Below are 16,599 nucleotides of genomic sequence, written 5' to 3'. Positions count from 1 at the left end.
TTACTGATCGGATTTGCTGCAGCCTACCAGTGCTTAACCAAAATGATAGTGTGAATATGCTGTTTCCGGCGAGACCTAGAGGATTTGCCTAGTCTTGTGCAAATATATTAGTTTGGGTCTGGCCGAAGCCCGGACTTCGAGTTTGGTCCAGGACTGGCCGTCTCAACATAAGTTCCTGTCCAAGCTCACCCAAGCTTATCAATAAAAAATAAAAGTAAAAAATATCGCTAATAATAACAACACTATATAATTTTTTTCAGTATATACCTTGGTATCCGAAAGTATAAACAACGGATCAACATTACATAATTTTCTTTAAATATAAATTGCGGAAAAGAATCATGTGATTACCCATTTTCCAAGAAAAAAGTCAAACACTCTAACAAGAAAAATTCAAGTGTTTAAAATTTTTAAAAAATAAAATCACATGATTTTTTTTTAAATGAAGCCAATGCGTCAATTTTACCGCAAAACACTTATGTGGCTTGTTCTGCCTGGCAATTTTTTTATCATGTGGCACCCGAGAATAAATAAATTAGATTATAGGGATCAAATTTAAGTAAAAATCATCAAATTAATTACTTAGAATTAACGTCAGCATTTCGGCAGTGGACCCTATCATCAACTAGTTCAATTCGGCAAAGGAAGGCCGTGAGAGGTTGCCGATTGATAAATTAGGCAAATTTGAGATTAATTGGAGAGGGCCGATCCAAAAATCGCAACACCTGGGCTTGTGTATGTCACTAAGAATTAGGTTTGCTCTATCTCAAGCTTTTATTGTGTGAACGTGTCCTGCAAACAATCAAATATATAGATTTTTTAACTACATGAAACACAGTCAGTGGGAAATGAAATTGCAAACCCAAGTTACAAATTCACACTTTTAAGGAGTTAAATAATTACTCTTCCATCTTCAGAGCTGTGTATAAAATCAATAATTAGAAGAAGAAGAAGAAGAAGAAGAAGAAGAAGAAGAAGAAGCTCTCTATCACCAATTGAAGCTTATTCTCTCGATTGCCTCAGTTCTAAACTGCAAGGAAGAGGAGCAGCGGACGCTTGAAGTGGAAAAGAGAAAAGAGACTGACAATAGTTACTGCCAAAGTACTATCGATAATTCTGGGTAATTGATTTGTCGATTTCTTTTTTTTTTCTTAGCGCCATTAATCTCATTTAATTATTCTTGGGTACTACCTGGATAAAAATGCCTACATGGATACGCCATGTAAGCATTTTACCATAAAACTAGTTTTAATATCCGTGTTACACGAGTTTATTCTCATGTACTTATATATTACATATACTATACTTGATGTTTAATTATAAAAAAGAAAATAATTAGTTTATCAAAAGAGGGTGTAGCGCAGTGGCGTCCGCCCTCGCCTATTGACCTAGAGGTCGCATGTTCGATACATAATGAGACTACACGTACCCATTTATTAGTTATTTAGAAATTTTCTTTCGTTGTAGTAGGTCTTAAACGTCCTTTATAACAAAAAATAATAATAATAATTAGTTTTGAAATTATCAGAATTTTAGTAGAAAAAGATGAAATTTTATTTATCCTACTTTAGGCAATTATATCCTTTTCCAAAAAATCCGTAAAAAAAACTGTAAAACAAAAACTTTTATCTATTTCTTTTCCTTTTTTTCCTAAAATGATTGAAATTATTATTTTTTTGTCATGAAAGACTTTTCTTTTTAGTTTTATTTGTTGCATTATTTTAAATGAAATGCAAAATCATAAATTTGTATATCTACTTAACAACTACTTTGAAATACTCTAATATATATAGGGAGAGATAACAACACATATTTTTTGGTAAGGAGAGATAAGGGGACATGCTATGTCATAATTTAAAATTTTTATTTTTGTGAATTCCAAATCGATACAATTAATTAAATTGCTTAAATACTGCCTACAAAAAAAAAGGTGATAGTTTTCCTAGAAAACATTAATTATCATATATAAACTGAGGGTCAATAAAATCGAATGAAAATATCCATTAATAAGAGATGTCTCGGTCTCTAGTAATGGGAGGATAAAAAGAGTGTAGAAAAGTTATTAATGGGATGTCACGTGCCTTTAGAAGTGGTTATGTATGGTGGCTGGCATATCCCGAACTCTTCGCTTGGCCAAATTCAACAGGTTGCTTCTCTATGTATAAACTATTGAATCCTGGTGTCTAAGAAAACCTTAAAAAATGAACTTTTGTTTCAGAAATTAACATAATTTCACAAGGTGAAGGAATCAAATAAAAATCTAGGTCAAAATTCGTTACTTACCAATATCATAAGAGATTTAGATTGCCATAACTCTTGAATTGTTCAACGAAAATGAGTTTTGTACATTCCTATATCTTCCTTGTGATCATAGGAGTCTAAACATATAAGACTTTCATAAAATGAACATATTTACAGCAAGTTGTCATTAACGGCCCGCAAACTGAGTTTTCTCCCTCTAACTCTAGAAATAATGAGTTTAACCATAAAGAGTGTTTGAGTTTCTTACCAAATGAAGAAAGAAAACTCTTGTGTCGATTTTCACATCTCCAAAGGCCGTTTGGCTTAATCCTCGCTCTCCCTTTCAGAGTTACACTCACTGCCTCTTTGTTTTTCTCTCTCTTGTTCTTCCTCGGTGCTTTTTGTTTATGGCTCGTTGATCTAGAAAAGAAAAATCTCCTATTTTCTATAATTCGTTGATTAATCAAAGATTGATTGACCTCAGTTTGGAGTCATAGTCATGCACCATTCATTGGAGTAATTTGTGTAAACCAGGAAGTTTGTCTGGTTTGGGATGAAAAGCACAGAGAGAGGAAGATGGTGCAAGAGAAGGAAGGGGAAAATATAAGGCCAGGTGGTATGATTGTGGGAATGAATATATGTATAGATAGAGAGCAATCACCATTGCCGACCATCAAAGGGAATGGGAAAATAGTAGGGAATTGGCGGGGAGTGAAAGCCTTGAAAAGAAATTAGAAGGAAACAGAAAAATTAGAGATTAAAAGTAGGAATCTATGAAAGCGCACAATTAACATCTCCAAGTGCAAAAACAGGTCAAGCTATTACACATATTTTTATTATAGGTGTAAATTTTAAATTTCTTTCTCTTTTTTTTTGTAAATTTTGGATTTCTTTTATATTCAAACTTTATTTTTGAATTTCTTAAATCCTTTGAAATATATTTAGAATTATACTAATTTTTATTTTAAATTTAATTTTCTAATTCTTTATATTTTAGTTTATTTTCTAAATTTTATTTGTTCTGAATTTTATGAGTTTTTCCCCTTTTTATTTTTATTCAATTTATTATTTTACTCTTAATATTTTTCTGGTGCCATATTACTAACCGATTGCTATGTCTTGTAAAATTGATGAACGTTAGATTTAAAACTAAAATGATTATTCGTGTGGAAAAAAAATGCTAGATTTGGAAAACTCGGTAAGGTTCATGATTGTTGACAAGAATAAGAAAACATTCCAATTTCTTTAATTGAATGAGTGAAAACACATCAAAAGAAAATAATCATATCATACCAAATAATTATAGTTTAGATGAAGTGAAGATACATGCATGCATCCTTTAGTGAATATGCATAAATAAAACGTGTCTTGATTTATGAAAGAGTATATTTAGTCACTCTAGATGCGAAAAAATGTGAGTCATGTGGCAAGATACATGAATGAATTAAATTTTGTCTAGATATATTGAATGCATAAAAAGTGATTAGATTTATCGAATCGGTATAACATAAATTAAAGTATGTCTAGATTCATTGAAAGGGTAAAAGTGAAATTAAGAAAAATCGAGAAACACTTTATCCAACTCCGTACTTTTATGATGCTAATAATAATAATAGGATAATTTTAGTTGATGATGTATAAAGTATCTTGACAAATTAACAATAAAAGACATTTATTCATCATATTTCTAAATTATTACAAGATATAACTTTTTTCCTAATAGACACTAATACAAAAGGTCACGTTTTATCATAATTGAAATATTAATAGAAAATATGTCTAAATACATTGGAAGAATTGATTGAGCTTCTAGGATGTCCAGATACATCGAATTGATGAAATAGGAATTATAATAATTGTCTACATACATTGATGGGTAAAATGGGAACTATGAAAAATCAAGAAACACAATAATAGATTAAGTGCTTTTTTTAATGCTTTGATTTTTTGGCTGATTTTTTGGTGGAATGCTTTGATCAATTATGTGTTTTCTTTGTGTTGCATTGATTAGGCTACCTTTATTACCTCTTGAGGCAATTTTATTTTATATATATATATATATATATATTGACGTTTTGGCTTTATTCGAAAAAAAAATGAAGCCACGAGAAGTTATTTTCTAAATTTTAAATGCTTGATATTTTTGAAAGCGGGTAAACCAGGTGAATTTTTACGCAGATTGCTCTTTATTAATATACTAATAAGTGAGACCATGACACAAGATTAAGTGATAAATTATATAAAGATGGTGATCATTAAAGGTTACGTGTGATCAATTCATAATATTAAATTATTTTTTGGTGAACCGACCTATGATGATAGTTTGCTTAAAATTACGTGGTCCGTGTACAGCAGTTCCTCTCATTGCATAACAAAAATGTTAAAAAGAAAAAGAATTAACAATAAGAAAAAAGGATGTTTAGTGTGGCATCACCTTCGACCTAAATTAAGAAGTTTGAGATTTGATCTCACTTATGGTATTTTTACTGTAAGTGATCAATATAGCGATGAAAAGTGAAGGTATTACGCATCTGAATAAAAGTATTATAAATTTATACGTATCCCCATGATTAATTATCAAGTTATAAAAGTCTCTATCATTGAAACAATAACACTATGTAAAGGGGGAAAGCGTTTCTTTTCTTCTCTCATGGACCAAATTTTGTCGGGTTTTTCTTTATTGCGCCATTTACGATGTATCTGTTTCATTTTCTAACGTGACTTCTTTTAACGTACATCAATGTAAGTTATCAATAAATCATAGAACTTAGCTTTATTAGGATAACGTGGCATTTCCCCGATGATTGATTTCCAAAGAAATAAAATAATATTGAAAGGCTGGGTGTGGGACCCGCATCATAGTAATTAATGGGCAGACCAAGCCCTAGAAGCATCCAGAAAAAGGTGCCGATAAAGTATATTTCTTTGTCAGCCTGTCCCAACTTTAACGCATTTATCCGATATGTGAACTAATTATTAGTTCATCGCATTAATTATTCTACAAACAGATATGTATGCATATGCAAAATGATGTTATACTTTTATGTATAATGCCGCGTGGAACAATCATTAATTAACTTCATTTCAGCATATCGTACAAAAATTGATATTTGTGTCAGAATAATATCAACACTTTTATGGATCAGTTATATAATCATTAACTTAATTCTTTTCTTTTCTAAAGGTGACTTTTATAACTTGATGATCAATCATGGTGATATGCATAAATTTATTGTACTTTTATTCAGATGCGGAATACTTTCACTGTTCATCGTTTTACTGATCACTTATAATAAAAGTACTACACATTTCGATAAAAATATTACTCCTTTCAAATGTAATATTATGCTTGTCAGTATTACTAAAGGCTTGTTTGGTTTCTCAATATGATTTTAAAATCATAATTTTAACTTAATTCTATTCACAACAAAACAAAATAACTCATACAAAGTCAAAGAGTGGACCTCATTTATACCACTTTTTTTCATAATAAAACAAAATAACCCATACAAAGTCAAAGGGTGGGCTCCATTTATACCACTCTTTTTCAAAATCAAATTATGATTTTAAAATCCTACTTTAAAACCAAACGCAGCATAATTGTCTTGTTATAAAATCCATATTTTTTTTTCAAGAATACTAGGTTTTTTTCCCTGTTTTTATTTTGTTTTCTTTCTTATCCGAATAAAGCAATAATTATTTTGTTAATATTGTACAAAAATAAAGGATAATACTAACATATACAAATGGTTGTATACGCTTATTTCTAAGCCAAAGGCAAACCGAGAGCCATAGAGCGTTGCATATAGGATTGGATTTGGTGAAAATGAAGAGATGTGTTTCAGTATGAAACTGCTGGTGCGAGGTTGAAGAGAAGACCCTACTAGAATTAGGTATAAGATATTGAAAGAATTACTTTATCATAAACTTAAAAGACCTGAAAAATGCGTAATAGTAGTCGACACTTTTACCTAGCTAGCTTGCTCTAACTACAAAGTTTTCTTTGTCAAAAAAGGGTTCTCCTTAGGCTTAACGAGGGATACAATTGACAAGGGTCATTTGTAAAAGATCGAATATGGAACTTCTTAATCTCAAGTAACCAGTAAGGATCATTGCACTGAGCTGAGCCCTTTATGAAACTCTTAGTTATAATGTTAACTAGAGAATAATATATTAATGAAATAATAGAAAACTCGAGATATGAATTTCATCAAATTACAATAAAAGCATTCCCAAGGATAGTAATTATAGCGGTACTGCTCGAATTTAAAACTAATGATAGGGAGAAAAATGATGTTGCTAGCAGCTGTACAAGGGATCCTCTTTAATCCTGATTAATTGATGATATGAAGTGAAACATGTTAAAACATGTGCTTGTTTTAAACTTTGTCGGTTCTCATTTGATTATCAAGAAGGTTGATTCAGACCATTCTCTGTTCCTGAGTTTGACAACTTTGACAATGGAAAAAGTGTACAAAAAAAAAGGCCTCAGACTGAAAGAAATGCCAGCTAGTCGATGGTGTTGGCATACTGTGCGAGTGTTTTTGTTAAATAAATATGGAATAATTTATTAATTTGTATGCATATGTAAATAAGTTATAATTAATAATATACAGATTGCTTCATAATACGAATATTATGAAATATAGATCGTCTCCTTATGCAAATAGTATGAAATGCCTTTCATTGAGGAGGTGAGGTTTTTTAAATAAACTTACGTGGCAATTCCTTATTGGAAGGACTTGTACATTTGAGATTTCAATGGCACGTCTAACTCTTATATGTACACAGCAAGGCGTGCACGTGTGATTACACACTAATCCTAAATATAAGCGTGCATTTTTTAATAACTGACATCATTAAGGATTACGCATGCATGTAAGACGAATTTTGATTCTGTCTTGTGAATTAAGTATGAAGTTATACTTACGTGCTTTCCGCTTGCATTTATCCTTAGGCTTAAGGTGCACATATCATTTCCAGTAGCTTGGAAATGACTTTTATATTGAAAACAAGTGAAGTTAAGTGGAATAGAGTTAAAACTAAAGTTAAAATCGGTTTATGAAACCAAATAAGGTGCTCAATTTGGACTTGTACAATATTATGTCTTAAACACGTAGGTTGATGTTGTCTCCCTTTTTCTTCTCCACTATCAAAATTATTAAAGACCAAATCATTTATGTTGCATTTAATTTGTAAATAACATTTTAAAATTATATTTTAATTTTAAAAAAAGTTGTATAAATAGTTATGTATGAGGTCCACCCTTTGACTTTATATGAGTTATTTTGTTTTGTTGTGTAAAAAAAATTGATATAAATAAAGTCCACCTTTTGACTTTGTATGAGTTATTTTATTTTATTGGAAGTAGAATTAAATTAAAGTGTGATTTTAAAATCACACTAACATACCAAACAAAGCATTACTGTTTGATTTCGGAGTCGCGATTTAAAATTTTAACTTTAACTTTAACTCAATACACTACACAATAAAACATACTTTTTCAAATTCAAATTGATGGACCCAATATATTATTCAACATACCATGCATGGGTTAGAGGGGGGAAGAGAGAAGGGTTTGTGGGGGCAAAAATTTTTTTTTTTAATCAAAATTACAATCACCAATTCAAAACTTTAACTCTGAAATCAAACGGATTATAAAGTTCGGAATGATTTGATGCTTCCCAAGACAATCGATTTTTCCAGAAAAAAGCAAAGGGAAAGCACGAAAATAAGAGTGTCACATTATTGTAGGACCATAAAATCGAAATTCAATCATATCAATGCACAACACGCGCATATGTCTGAATCCTCCTAGCAATATGAACAGAGATATGAAATTCCCCAACATTTTCTTTTTTTTTTTGTTAGAAAAACCTCGAATACCAATATATTGAATGGGAATATGCTCTTGTTGCCTTTTAAATTTGGACAAAGAAATTTTCCAAACCACATAACGTCCCTGTCATCTCCATAACTTAGGAGCTATGATTATTCTGATCTGCCATTCTATGGTATGAACTCTGATGAGGAATGGGAAAAGGTTGAAATAGATGACCTTGTCTTTGTTTTATTTTTTTTATTTATTTTTATTTTTATTTTTTGCACAAGGAAAATGAATCATTCATTATTTATCTATACGCATCACCCAGAGGAGTAGCGTCAATCACGATCTAGGGTCCAGATATTTAAAATTTGATTCCCATTAGTATAAATTTCGATTCTATATTTGACTTCTTTATTTATCCATTTAAGTTCATGTATTTCGTTTATAAAAATAAAAAACTAATGAATCATTTCCTTCATTGTGCAATATAGTTATATATATGCGTATATATACGCACATACATACACTGCAGAAAAGAGAGTTTCTCCGAAAGATGGGGTAAAAGTAGAGATGAGAAAGACATCGGGCCAAAATACTCCGTCCACGGCAACTCTAAAGGGTCGTTCATCTTAAGAGTAACAACGCATGCGAAATCTCTTTTTCTTTAGTGATAAGTGACAGCAAGAATTCATTATCCGATTACTACTGCTCTGTCCCGTGGATTGTAGACGTTTGTTCTCATATAATGATATTGTTATCAGAAAAAAAAAAGTTTTTAGAGCCTTGTCACTTGGCTCAATCAAGTCCTTAGACGTATCATGGGTACTTCTATAAATTACAAATTTTTGGGAGTATCAGTGTAATATTGGTAGAACTCCAGAAGAACGGCTCGCTTTTGACACAGCAAACGAATTCAAATTCTGAATCTGTGAATAGACAGAATCTAAACATTACTGTGCATGGCGCTTCATGACTCAGATTCTGTGACTAACTGGTTTCTAAAATCTGAACGTTGGTATCCAAATCACAACTGCCTCCGAATTCGAGCAGTCACGACGTCGTCTTCGAATCACGATTATTGGACAATTACAGATTAAGAAGATAAAACTTATCCAAGGTTGACTGGGTCAAAGTTTTGAATATTTATCACGTGGGGATAAGATGACGATTAAAAGTAGTTGGATAACAAAGAACCTACGTTATCAAATGATCAGAGAGGAGATTTTGTAACCGCCGAGTGAGAGGAAAATCTATAAATACCAGAAGATCTTGCAGGATTTCAATACCAACAACTCATTCAATAGACAGATTCTTCGCAGATTTCACAGATAATGTGAGCTTTTATCCATAGAAGTAAGAGTAATTTAAATATTTCGAACTTGTAGTGACAGGGTGATTCCCTCAACGATTCAAGTTCACAAGTCCGTGATAGTAGGATTATATATTCAATGGCACAGTTAAGACTCTATCAGCTTGTTGATAGAATGTCTCATCCTCATCCTGCGGCTATTTGCTCAAAGCGTCTCAACGTGGTTGTATTCATTCTACTTTGTCCATAGGTGACCTCACATCTGAGCTCAAAACTTAAATTACCCACGTCGATGGTAAACAGAGTCGGCCATCCTCTATGATTTATACTATGTGATGACTGATGCGTGTAGCTTTAATTGGATGCTTAAAGTTTGCAGATTAGTGTGTACAAAAATTTCGAGGTCATCCCCATAGTCAATGTACAAAAATCCAAATCCAATGGACATTTTTACTGTGCAAAGGTCAACAAATCTTACATGCGAGAAAGGCGAAGCTGTTTTTATTACATTCATTTGTTAATTTATTAGTTATTAATAATATAAATAAAGTAGAAAGGGACTCCATTGATGTCGTCAGCCTCATCATCATCAACCCCCGTTAACTTTTGCCGAAGAAAGCTCCTTTCTATCGGATAAAAAGTAACATTTATGGATATGCAATCAACAAAAGTACCAATAATTGGAAAAGGAGAAAATTAGACCCGCATATATTATTATATTATCTCAAGAGATACTTCTGGTCCTCTGGATTGGTTCCATGCGGACGGTGTTTTTATTACTCTCTATTACATTAGTCAAGTCACATGGGATATAACCCCAAGGAATTTGACCTAGTGATTAATGAGTACTCAAGTTTGCTTCGAGACCCGGTTTCGAATTCCCTTGGGGCCACCGGAGCGCCTTTGGCGTGATTACCCGCTCCGTGCATCGCCAGGGGTTCACGGAGTCTCGGGGATTAGTCGGGCGAAATCCGAACACCCTGAGTTAGAAAAAAAAAAAAGTCACATGGGATATGTGTCTAGGCTTCTAAATACATGCAAAATATCAGCAATTTTGTTGCCAATGATATAACTAACTAGTTGCTTATATATATATATCAAGCGTACAACCTTTATCATATTGATGAAATATTGCCAGAGTGGCACTAACAACAACGCAGGATTTGAACCGAGGCCTTGAAAATGTGAAGATTCTTTTTTTCAAGTTAGGGGCAAATATAAGAAATTTCGTTAAAATTTAAGAAATGATATATGACTTTTCTTAAAATGTTAAAAGACGCCCCTCGACAATCCCTTGGTCCATCCCCGTTTACAATGTTCCGGTATTCACATTGACTTCTCAAATCTTTGTTCGCATTTTGTTTTTCAGTTAATGGGAATGACTGGTTAATGTATGAAGTTCTTTGTACCAAAGGGAAAATAAGAAAAGCCGGTTTGTTGTGCTTGTCCGATGAAAAGAATGTTAACGATGATCAACTAAATCATTAGGGCTTATATATCAATGTCCTATTTTTTTTATATGACTGACCCAGAATTTATGAGAGAACTAATCTATAAGGACGAATTAGGCTATTTTTCAAACCTATAATTACTTTTACATAAACTTGACTAACTTTAACAAATATGGAACAGCGTCAAATTGGTAATAATCGTACGATTACTGAAAATCACATAAAATATGTACAATAGAATTATGAGAGGATAGTGAAAGAGGCTCGCCTATCAACCAAGACCGCATTGCATGTTTTATTGTCGTAGTTGGACTATTTATGTCTTTTATTAGTTATTAGGATTTACATTGTACTAAGACCCATTAGACTTCTTTGTAATTAAAAAAAAAATTGCTAGAGAAGATGCTAGAAAGGTGGGGAGAAGAGGATTGGGGTAAGTAAATCATTTTATTTTATTTGCCATTTTACCCCTTAACTAATAGCTACTTTCTAGTTACAAACGAGATCATGAACTAATGAAAAAAAAAACAGAGATATATATGAGAAGAAAAATATATAAGAGCACAGGATTTTACGGGTAAGAATCAATGGCTCTGCATTGATTCTACTTTCTAAGTAATAGTATTAAAAACAGAAAATTGTATGGCTGCGGGGTCTTAGAAAGTACAAATTACACAAAAACGGGATGCTCAAACGCTCTACATATAGTTCTCAAAAATGTAGTCCTGCTGTAAACCAAGGGTTCCAGGAGTTTGAATTCACTGGAGTTCGAGTTTCGATGTACTTTGATTTCAGTTTTATGACAGATTCGATAAGATGATGCATGCCCATGCCATCTGATCATCTTTTTGGACCAATTTTTATTTACTTCTCTGGTATCAGGGCACACCACAATTAATGATCAGCATTCCGCCACCTTCTATTTGCTTATACTCCATATGTCCCACACTTGATATGCTGCCAATTTTTGCCATATAGAGTAAAAGGAGTATATCCTATGGTTTCACATTTATTTTAAATTTATCTTATACTTTTAAAATTATAAAAAATATCTTATGATTTACATTTTTTTTAAATCTATCATGCCATTATATATTCCGTCAACATTTAACGATTTTGCCACTATGACCATTTATTCGGGATAGATTTGAGAAAAAAATTAAAATCATGTGATAGATTTGAAGTTTACTTACGTTTTATTAGCGGAAAATATAATGCTGTGATAGATTTAGAAAAAAAAACGTAAACTATAAGATATTTTTGACAATATTTAAAGTATATGATAGATTTGAAAAAAAATGTGAAATCACGAGACTTATGGGTAAAAATCCCACTAGAATAATGTTGTGGTCAAATTTTAAAGAAGGACCACAGACAGCATCGACGTTCTACATTATCATTAGTCTCTTTCACTTCCTCACATCAGGGAAAGGGCCTTTTGATTTACCTAAAGAAACCCCAGCTTCCAGGGTGAAAAGATAACCATCCAATAAGATTTACCTCTCTAGTAAAATTTCCTAACACTTATAAAAGGGGCAAGTCCACTGGAGAGGAAAGGGCACGAGGCAAAGATCATATATACGCTCACACTCTCAGTCCCAAATGTATCATTGATTGCATTAATAAGAATTGGTCTTTGGATATACGACAGTCTAGTGTCCTTTCTCATTTTCTCAGCTACCTAGACCCTTATCGATCCGACAATTTGACAGGATCTCGATTCCATACTAACCCTGAGCTACTGCTTCATTCCCCATGATAACCTTTGTATCTTCTTCTAGTTTCACTCCTCTTTCCATTATTTTCTTCCGGGTTCCTATTATATTCGCAGTTCGTCCGTATTTTCGGTAGGTACGGTGTCTACCATACCATGGAGAAACTGAGCTACCAAAAGAGACTCCAATATCTAAGGGAGCTGGCAAATGGAGACTCAACTGCCCACAAGCTCATAAATGCAATCCAATCAAGGGGCAAGAGAGAGTTGTGCCAAGCTGCTGAACAAATAATCCTTGCCCTAGATCTTACCATTAGGCCACCGCTCGATGATGGAAATGCAATTCGTTTCCATGTCAAGAAAATGCTCGAACACCTTGCCAGAATTGCTTTGCTCTTGAGTGATTCCGATAAGGATCCTACTTCTACCATGTTCCTTAGAATCAAACCCTTGCAGGAATTGCTCGAGAGTATCGCCAATAGCCTAGGTCTGAAAACCGAAGTTGTGGCAAAACACGACAAAGAGTGTAATGGAACCAAGCGTTACCTAATGCCGAATTTGAAACCGCACCAAATACTCACCGAGTACCAGAGGGACGCCGTGAGGTTCAATGTGGAGCATTACTTGCCAAAAGAGGTGCAGAGGGATATAAGGAACCGGCACCCTTCATCTTTCCTGAGGTGGCGGTGTCGCTACATTGAGTTGCAAAGGAACCAGAGGCCGTCTGGAACAACGGAGCATAACATATATATATTGCGGGAAGGAAACGAGAACTACTATTGGATCCTGAAGTCGACACCGAGAGAGCTAGCGGCTGAGTTATTCGAAGCAGGGCTAGTGAGAGTCATGGATATTGAGGCAGGGGAGAAGCTGAAGGAGTTCCCTTCAGTTATCTACAAATCCTTGGAGAGGGAAAGATCTCTCAGCCCCCATAAGGACCTTATGCTTTTGGTAAGAACAAATATTAATATATCTTCATATTGTTATGTTATACTTATAAAATTAATGTATATATGTTGCTCCTGTTACTTATAAAGTTATGCTTTTGGCAGGTGCATTGCACTCCGCCTGAATGGAACGAAGCCATTGTTCGTCCGAGCTACCATCTAATTCGAGTGACGGAGCAAATTGGGATCCCGAACCCACCAGGGTCCCGAGAGCTTAGTCCGAAAGAAATAACCGAGGAATTCATTGCCAACAGAAAGGCCCAGTGCCTAGAAAACATGTTCCAGATGCTTCGGAACGATCCGTCTTGGACTAGCGTTTCAGGCACTCTGAGGATTCTGATCCAGAAGAAGCTCAAGAGGAAGGAGAAGAAGCAGGAGAAGGAGCTGAGGGAGGAGTTCGAGAAGGGGATAATAGAAGCGACCCACGACATGTCAGACTTGGCTCGTGAGAGACTATTGTCAGAGATGCAAGTTTACAAGCCGAAGGCACCTGCTGTTGATGCCGGCCTGAACAGGGAAAAGGTTGAGCAGTTTTTGGGTGAAAACTTAGACGGTAAAGACGGGATGGAACGCGAGGAAAATCACGCTGTCGATGTTTAGCATGCTTCACGGTCTAGGCTAAGTGAGTTCATTCGTGCCTATGTATCGAATGTCAAATCTCTTATGTTGCTAATAAGATGCCGAGTATGAATGTAGTCTATGAATGCTAATGACTTATTTGGTTTCATAGTAGGATTTTAAAATCCTACTTTAATTTAATTCTACCCATAATAAAACAAAATAATTGATATAAAGTCAAATGGTGCGTCCCATTTATACCATTTTTTTTCACAATAAAACAAAATAGCTTATACAAAGTCAAAAAGTTGGTCACATTTATATCACTTTTTTTAAAATTAAAATCTAATTTTAAAATCATAATTTGAAACCAAACGCAGCATAAGTATTTTCTAACAAATTAAAACCGGTCCGTGTTCACCCAGGCCGAGTAGAGACATTTTTCGTACTCCAAGCGCGTGGGTTTGTCCTTTTTTCCCCCTTCCCTCTTATTTTTTCCTTTTTTTAATTTAAATTAGAGAGAGCTGAGAAAACTACCAAGTAGCTCCTCTGGTCGGCGCCTCCTCTCCCAAGCATGAGGCTAGCGTTCGTTCCCCTACTGGCACATAATGGCCTTTTTACACCCCCTTTTTTTTTTTCCCTCTCTTCTTTTTCTTGCTATTGGCTATTGCTGATGTTTTATCAAGTCATAATAACTCCGTTGGTTAGAGCGACTTTCCTTTAGGGAAGGAGACTTCGCACTCTCTTTTACCTTTTATTTTCTTTTTAAAATATTAAAATCACAATCGGAACAAGAAATGCAATATGGTTGGACTGGTGAGACCACAACTCCATTACCTTCACATGAGCTCAAATCCCCCTATTCCCACTCTTTTTTTTTTCATTCAAACTTATCTCTCTTTTTTTTATATGACATAAAAAATAAACTATTTATTATGTTTTTCTAATAAAAATATTCCAAATACGAATCCGGATATTAATTGGTGCACATCCGAAAGATAATTGGAAATTATTTATTTTCAAAATAATTGGCAATTGAAAAAAATAAATTGTAATTATTTATTTAAAAATTTTCACGTTGCGATGCTTATTTACAACTATAGCTTTGACCCGCAACATACATGATACTGCACATACTTTTCAAATTATATAATTAGGATAAACATACTTTTCAAATTATATAATTAGGATAAACATTACTATTAGTGAAAAATAATATCATAGATAAAAAGACCCATAATTAATAAAATTACATGAAAAAATAGACAATAGTTAAAGGTAGGTTTGTTGTCTCTTCTCAAATGTGATAGTGGAGTTAGAGTCTCGGTAGTTATTTACTATTCAATTATCAAAATAACTTCAATCTAATGGTCCATAGTCATTGAAGTTTATATAATAACTGTATTTTTGGTTTTATATATTAGTATATATTATATATTTAATTAGAGAAAATAAAATAGAGTATGTACGTCCAGTGATATAGCACAATATGCATGAGTATTCATTATGTCATTAATGGTAAAAAGATAAATATTTCTTTTTCATATGTGAAAAGTTATATAATTCATGCTAAGTAATGAGTATTAGCCATTTAAGTTAATAGCTTAGGACATATATCTTTCATAATCTATGTGAGAAGAAAAAGTACGACGTCCTTAGCAATATTATAGAAATTAATTTGTAAATAATTTTTACTTTCATTATGAAAAACTTATATTTTAGCGATAATAATAATAAAATTCGTTGCGGGTCCTTTCATCGCTAGTGTCACTATTGAAATCTTGCATATGTATACGCAGTATCTTGTTGAATTGTCTTTGGGCCCATAATGAAGTTTGAGCCCATCATGATTGTCGAATCTTTGGGCCTACTTGAAGCCCAATAAGCCGGCGATAAATGATTCCACCGCCCAATCTGCAATCGTGTGGGGCCCACGATATAGACAACTGCAGCGTTAGGGCACGCTCTCCAAGGAATAATAATAAATAATTTTATTTATTTTAATAAATAAATGCGCTGGGATTCAAAAAAATTGAATTGAAGAAGAAGAAGATTCAAATATTTTCCAATTTTGGGGTCGCTTTCTCACATTTTCCCATCAAGCAAACAGTCGGCTCTCAACACCGTAAAGGGCAAAACTTGCGGAGCTAACATGGACATCGGGCTACTTGTTTGCCGTAAAACCAAAGAACCAATCAACCGATAAACTCTCTCCGGCTTCCATTTCTAACATAATGATGGATTGTATCATTCGAATTCAACACTGCAATCATTATTATTTTATTTTTTTCTTCATTTAATAATAATATTTTATCCATATTTTTTAAAATTATTTTATAATCAAATTTTAAATAATAAATTTTTTATCTACTTTTACATCTATATATACATATCTATATATGTTTTCACTCATTCATATATTTGCTAACAATTGCAATCATTATATAAAATCAAGTTAAATTGGATCATGATTCAACTCGAAAGCCAAGTGCAAGCCTAGCCTAAAGGCATCGGTGACCACGTGCTTTTTGGCGAGCTTCAAAGCCTCTTTT

The 16,599-nt window shown here is 33.3% G+C and overlaps 1 protein-coding gene across 1 annotated transcript; it reads left to right on the top strand.

Moving 5' to 3' along the window:
* The first annotated feature begins 12,409 nt into the window (after positions 1–12,409).
* LOC116188650 lies at positions 12,410–14,269 on the top strand. The gene is made up of 2 exons (XM_031518137.1): positions 12,410–13,493; positions 13,595–14,269. The coding sequence occupies exons 1-2, from the start codon at positions 12,699–12,701 to the stop codon at positions 14,087–14,089; spliced, it is 1,290 nt and encodes a 429-aa protein (XP_031373997.1). The 5' UTR covers positions 12,410–12,698; the 3' UTR covers positions 14,090–14,269.
* The last annotated feature ends 2,330 nt before the right edge of the window (positions 14,270–16,599 follow it).

Source organism: Punica granatum, chromosome 8 (assembly GCF_007655135.1).
Source record: "Punica granatum isolate Tunisia-2019 chromosome 8, ASM765513v2, whole genome shotgun sequence".
NCBI classification, from domain to species: Eukaryota; Viridiplantae; Streptophyta; class Magnoliopsida; order Myrtales; family Lythraceae; genus Punica; species Punica granatum.
The sequence above is the reverse complement of the archived record's forward strand: the minus strand, read 5'-3'. Positions and strand labels throughout refer to the sequence as shown.